This window comes from Phalaenopsis equestris, unplaced genomic scaffold, assembly GCF_001263595.1.
Source record: "Phalaenopsis equestris unplaced genomic scaffold, ASM126359v1 Scaffold000054, whole genome shotgun sequence".
Lineage (NCBI taxonomy): Eukaryota > Viridiplantae > Streptophyta > Magnoliopsida > Asparagales > Orchidaceae > Phalaenopsis > Phalaenopsis equestris.
Genome location: NW_018164496.1, coordinates 426,853 through 433,929, shown reverse-complemented (window position 1 = coordinate 433,929; position 7,077 = coordinate 426,853). Strand labels below are relative to the sequence as shown.

At 38.6% G+C, this 7,077-nt stretch overlaps 1 protein-coding gene across 1 annotated transcript in view; it reads right to left on the bottom strand.

Annotated features, from left to right (window-relative positions):
- Nucleotides 1-3,770: 3,770 nt before the first annotated feature.
- Nucleotides 3,771-7,077, bottom strand: part of LOC110019215 (calcium-transporting ATPase 9, plasma membrane-type-like) — a 50,387-nt gene continuing 47,080 nt past the window's right edge. Inside the window, exons 26-28 of the mRNA XM_020716798.1 lie at nucleotides 4,305-4,421; nucleotides 4,106-4,204; nucleotides 3,771-4,020 (exon numbers count right to left, since the gene is read on the bottom strand). Coding sequence (XP_020572457.1) covers nucleotides 3,829-4,020; nucleotides 4,106-4,204; nucleotides 4,305-4,421 — 408 coding nt within the window. The 3' untranslated portion in view covers nucleotides 3,771-3,828. The remainder of the gene's footprint in view (nucleotides 4,021-4,105; nucleotides 4,205-4,304; nucleotides 4,422-7,077) is intronic.

Sequence of the window (7,077 nt, the reverse complement as noted above, 5' to 3'; positions counted from 1 at the left end):
ATTTGATGACTACCTGTCAGCTCAAGAGATACAACACCAAATCACATGCTCATACACACTAGCACAAATTGAATAGCCGAGAGGAAAAATCAACATCTTCTGAAGGTAGCCCAAATCATGATGCTTGCAATGAATGACCCACAACATTTACGAGGGCAAATAGTGTTGACAACCGCTCAATTGATTAACAGAATGCCCTCAAGAGTGTCGGAGTGGAAGCCTTCTCGTTAAATATTCAAAGAAAACAATTGCAGAATCTTTCCATTGAAAATATTTGAATATGTATGCTTTTTGAAAGACAACAAACAAACTTTAGGGAAGTTGGATCCCAGAATTGTGAAATATGTGTTCGTGGGTTATTCTGCTGCTCAGAAAGGTTATGTCTGTCGAATCCAATTGAGAAGAGACGCTTTGTGATTATGGATGTGTCATTCAAAGAGTTTAAACCATTCTATACTCTGGAGGTGCATTCACCTTTCTGTAATTTAACAGACAATAGAGATATGACACAAGAGAGAGTGAGTAGTAGCGGTGATTGAGGGATGAAAGTGGGAGCAATGTCATGTCCTGTGATGTGGGATTAATCAACTGAGAAGACGAAAATCGAGGAGATTGAACCTAGAAGTGTTGGGATTCAGGCTGAATGTGAGCTAAGGGTGTACATAGAGGAAGAAACAAATTAAGAGAACAAAGTCTGTGGTGCCAACAAGTCCCTTGTCCATGCCTTTTCCCCAACTCTTGAGACACTTACACTATCCACCTTTGATTCAAAACTTCCAGGTGATATTATTCCTAACCCCCCCCCCCCCCCCCCAAAAAAAAAAAAAAACGTAAAGGACCTCCAACAGCAATGCAGAGCATCCTCCTGATTGTTTTGGGTGGGAACTTGATATTGCAAACTTCATTCCTCATTCAAACATCTCACCTTTGCATGGACATTCATTGCATCATTAGACTCTGTCTCTTCATAATAGTGTTGGCAGGTTGGTAAAGAGGAACCCTAGTGGAAAGCGGTGATGCATGAAGGGCTTGGAGCTCTTGATAAAAATCGAACATGGGAGATTGTATCACTTCAAGCAAGGAAGAAGGCAGTTTGATGTAAGTGTATCTTTACGGTAAAACAAACTCTAGAAGGGAATGTGGAGAGGTACAAAGCACGACTAGTGATAAAAGGGTACAATCAAACGTATGACATTAACTATAATAAAACATTTGCACCAGTTACAAAGATGAGCACGGTGAGGATACTGGCTTATCTGAAAGTGAATGGTGAATGGAGACTCCACCAACTGGATATGAATGATTTTCTTCATAGGGAGTTATTAAAGGAGGTATATATGAAGATACCACTAGAATTTAGTACATCCTAGACAGTGTGCATGGTGTGGAGGCTCAGGAAGTCACTGTATGGCTTGAAGCTGTCTCCCCGAGCCTGGTTTGATAAGAGACGATAGTTGACATGAGATATCTACAGATTAATGTAGATCAAACAGTGTTCTTTTGTAACAAAAAATGCCACACTATCATAATTATCACCGGTGATGATGAGACAGAGATTGCTCAGCTGAAAGAAATATTGGAGAAACAATGTGGTAAAGGATCTTGGATAGCTCAGATATTTTCTTGAGATTGAAGTGGCTCATGGACCTGAGGGGATTGTCTTATCCCAAAGAAAGTATTTATTGGATCTTCTCACGGAGACAGGTATGTGGGGGTGCAAACATGCAGTCTCTACAATTGATCAGAAGGTCAAGCTCAGTACAAAGACAGGTGAAGTCTTGAGCCAAGATTCAGTTGAGATACTACCAGGATTCAGTACAACTCAAACAGTGAGCGAGGTGTGTAAGCTCACAGAGTCATTGTATAGCTTGAAATAGTCTCCTCGAGCCTGGTTTGACAAGTATAAAATGACGATGGTTAGCATAGGATATCAACAGATCAATGTAAACCACTTCGACGACATGAAAATCACATTACCATACTTATTATGTATGTGGATGACATAATTATCATCAGTGATGATGAGACATAAATTGCTCAACTAAAGGGAGATTGAGGAAGCAATTTGAGGTAAAGGATTTGGGATAGCTCAAATACTTTCTCGAGATTGAGGAAACCCATGGATGATCCTATCCCAAAGAAAGTATGTACTGGATCTTCTCACGGAAACAAGTACGTAGGGGTGCAACCCTGCAGTCTCTTTAATTGATCAGAAAGCCAAGCTCAATACAGAAGCAGGTGAATCAGTTGATCGTGAGAGGTACCGGAGGCTGATGGGTCTCTTGATATATTTGCGCCACACTCGAGCTGATATCCCTTTTGTAGTAAGTGTGGTGAGCCGCTACATGCATGATCCAAGGAAGGGTCATATAGATGCAGTGTATCAGATTTTGAGGTATCTGAAGAGTCCACCAGGGAAATGGTTGATAATCAAGAAGAATGAACATGTAAATATTGAGGGCATTTGTGATTCTGACTGAGCAAGTTATGCTAATGACAAACGATCCATATCAGGATACTGCATGTTTGTAGGTGGCAACTTGGTCTCGTGAAAAAACAAGAAGCAGTCAGTTATAGCAAAATCAACAACAGAGGCAGAATATAGGGCCATTGAATTAGCTATTGGAGAGCAGGCGGCTGACTCCCTCAATAAAGGACTTAGTTCAGTGGAGTTAACCAGATTATGAAACAAGATGGACTTAGTTAATATCTTTCGCCCATCTTGAGGGATAGTGTTGTGAGCTATGTGTAAATAAAGGGTTTTATTGAGTTTATTTGTTAAACATTGTAACACCTACTTAAACATATATGTTGAATGAAATAACAAATTTGATTGCAAAATCATTTCATAATACTACAGTTGACAAAAATAGACAATTCTAGATTATCTATAGAATATTATGATATTTTAGATTATTTTAGAATTTTATTTCAATTTTATTTTATTTGATATTAATATAATTTTTATCTAAATTATAAGTCAGTTTTTGTAACACATCTAAATTTTATGTTCTAAATTAAACTTGGATTTATCATGCAACTCACTTTCTATAAATAGGGGTTGAATAGATGTTATTGGGATAATTGAACTATGAATTGCACTTGAAAATATTATCTACTAATCTCTCTCTCCTACCAAATTTCACATCAAATTCCTTCCCAAAATTGCAAAACATTGATTCCCACTCTTCCAATAGCCTCAATCGAAAGACACGATTGACAAGGTAAAAAACCTCCTCAATAAAGACAAAACAACTATGATTATAAATGAACTTACCAATCTTCCTAGCTTTAGTCTAGAAGATCTTATGCAAGGGCAATTTTTCAAATTTCAAGGATCAAGCCAATGCAATGTGTTTTTTTTTTCTCTACCAACTTATTTATTGCCACCTCGTAAGCACTATTCTTGTCAGTAATAATTTGGATCACTGGATTCTCTTCAATCTCCTTAATAACTCTATAAAAGGGCTTAAAAATATACTATGGATCCTTCACCTAATCTGATGCTTAAACAAACTTTAAGAAAATAACATCGTTAAGAATTATTTATTAAAATGCTAATCAAGCACATACTGCAAGGTGATCATCAACATTACATCAATTGTTATCAAAGTATCTTATTCTAAATCAATGTGGTATCCAAGCATCTTACTCTACATCATAGGACTGTTAACATTCGAAAAAGCTATTTCATGAAATGAATGATATACATAAATAAAATCTTCAGCGAGATATTGGAAAGCCTGTATGTAAAAACTAGAGTGAAATAAGAGAAGTTCCCCAAGGTGGTTTCATGAGGATTCAATGGTGCATTTTAATCATGTGGTATCACATTTCTATACAAATTACAAATAAAAGATGTCTATTCTCTAATGTTCTCACCTCAACTGCATTCAGAGGAACTTCACCCGATGAAACAGCTGAAACCACATTAATCACAAGTGCTGCAACATTAACAGTGAGCTGAAACTGAATAAATTTCTGGATATTTGCATAAACTGATCGACCCCACCGAACAACCTAGAATATATACCAGTTATTTCCAAGTTCAGCTCATCAAAAGAATAGTGAATCTAATATAATTATAAGGAAAGCTCAATCCAACCTTTACAACTGATGCAAAATTATCATCGAGAATAATAATGTCTGAGCTTTCTTTTGCAACCTCAGTGCCCTGAATTCCCATTGCAAGACCAATATCTGCCTAAAACCCAAAACAAATGAGATTGAATAATCACTAGTGAAGAAAATGAATAAAAAAATTACCTCTAAATTAACTTAAGGACTTTCTGAATTTAGCATACCTCATGCAATGCAGGAGCATCATTGGTGCCATCTCCAGTGACAGCAACCACATGACCCTTTTTCCTCAGTGCTTGGACAAGTAAAAGCTTGTCATTGGGAGAAGACCTTCCCATTACCTGGAATAAAATGAATTTTCCCTGACTGTTAAGATTTGTAACTAATTTATTTTCCTGTTTGTAAAAAGAGGAAGTCCAAGGATTTATTACAAAAAATGTTGTAAGGCTCTATATAAGCCAAGTCATTAATGCAATGAACTAAGATTTTTGAGAGCAATTTTTTCTATACAAATAAATCAAAGCCATAACCCTACCGCTTGTTGCTCGATCCGACGAGTCGGGATCGGCGTAGAGAGACCTAAAACTTCCATTTTTCTCTTCCTTCAGCATCGTCCTCGCAAAACAGCCACAACGAGTCGAGAATGGCGTCGTTCTCGCAAAGAAATCAGGAAAAGAGCCACAACGAGTCAGGATCAACATCATCCTCGCGAAGCAGTTGTGATAATAGCCACAACAAGTCAGGATTGTAAAGCAGCCCCGATGAGTCGGGATCGATATCGTCCTCACAAAGCAGTCGTGATTAGAGCTAACCGAGTAGGCTTCAACTTCAAACGCAAGGAGGCTGGAGCAGCTTCAGTGGTCTTCGTATTCAACAGTCTTGTCGTTGCCTTCTCAATGGACTCTAGCCGCGACTATATTGATATTGCGGGTGAGGCAGCGTGGCAATCGTGACACAGGGAGGTAGGTCTGGTGCGGACTTGCACGCGGCTTGGGAGTGAGGAAGGCAGCGTAGCAGAGCCTTCGTTTCTGGAGTTGCAATTGGCGGCAGAGAGGCAAAGGATTGTAGCGGCTGCGATTTTGCATGCAAGACGAGGGGTTGCGGCTTCATGCTGGCTAAGGCAAAGCTAATAGCACAAATGTGTAGGAAGGCAATCGTGTGTGATCTAGACTTGATCCTTGTAATTGAAGATGTCAGGAAACAGAGATGTGCGAGAGGTAAAGATTGAAACTTCCAAGGAAGATAGATCCCGAAGCTCTAAAGGTCTTGGTCAAGCTCATACAGGGAGCTAGTGTCTCGACGAGAGCCATTATCTCAGCACGTGTTTTAACGCAGGTGCAGCTAGATCTCCCTCCCATAGATCTGAGTTTAATAGACCAGCCACATAACTAAATTTGTCGCGTCGGATCGAGGCTACTCTAATAGGGAAGAGAACAGAGATATACCTGATGGGGGTTGAGCCAAAGTGTGACAGTGCTGTGGGAAATGAGTGGAGGATCACACATACCTTGTTTTACGCCTAGCTACTCAACTTGATGGTTTCATTGATTGCCTCATTAGTAGATGACATTCGAAAGGTGGGTGATATATAGGCAAAGTTGAAAAAGATTTATGTTGGAGCTGAGAATCATTTGTGAGTGTTTCAGATTCAGTATGAAATAGTTGTGGTACATGTGATAGATCGATTCAAGAGTACTCCATAGATCTGGAGCGACAGTTGCCAGATCTTGATCACTTTTTATCGATGTCGAGCTATAGTGAACCAGAGTGCAAGGGGGAGATTTTTGCATATAGATGAGGACTATGTAGTTTCTGGCTCATCTGAACCAAGCCTTTGATCAAAGGAGATCAGTCCTCCTAGCCTTGGTAATGATACCTTCACTGGATGAGGCTATCACTATGATGATACAAGAGGAAAGTCACATGAGGCTACACTCCGAGCCGAGTGAGCTTTCAGGTACGCGATCAACCTGACTGCCTAGAGCTCAGGTATGATAAGTTTCCAAGGAGGGCTCGCAAGCACTACAACTATGGTAAAGTTGGCCATATATGCAAGGTTCGTCTTAGGCCACCTAAGGAGAGAGACGGGTGGATGTGGACAGTTTGGAGGTTGTTTTGTGGCCATGGTGGTCGAGAGGTGGAACGGGGATTACCGAACAAATCTGATGAAAGCAAAGGACGAGAAAGAGCTAGGTGTGGTCTTTACCGATGAGGATCATGAGTTTCTGGAGATATTGAAGAGGAAGAATAAAGCAGCACGTGATAGGGCTGAGGATGCATCCACCCCATCACCATCAAAGGATAACACTACTACTTATACTCAATTCAACCGACAAACCGAAGAACTTGCTCCTTTTTAAAACAGAAATATATTATTTTATATTTTTTCCATCATCAATCTACACGCAGGCCCAGTTGTCCAATTCAAAAAGGTAGAAAGTAACATCACAAAAATGCTAATTCTTCGAATTCCAAAGCATGGGCTAGCCGTTTCCAACTTTTCATATGTATATATATGTATATTAGTTCACAGATTAAAATGAATTAACAGTGCTTTTAAACATTTTTAGTAACTATAAGTTCCATTTGATTTTATTTTAGCTGCAAATACTTCCACATAATATTTATTAATTTTTAGTGACAGTAATAGTGTTTTAAATATATGAAAAAAAGGGAAGATTTACATACATATCACCACTTATGTATTTATATATCTGTGGTCACACTTCAATTTTAAAATCATATTTAAAATGCTAATATAATTAAGCTTTTTTGTGAAATACATTTTTATTTATAACCAATTAATCTTGAACTTTTTCTTCTTCCAATTTGATGTCTGGTCTGATTTTCACAACCTTGGTGAAGACACAAGTTTCTCTGACAGTGAATGTTGGATGAATGTTACACCAACTCGATGTGTAAAATGTGTTTCTTCATGATAAGTTATTTGAGGAAATGTATATACATACCAGACAATTGACAAGGAGTGCAGGCTCA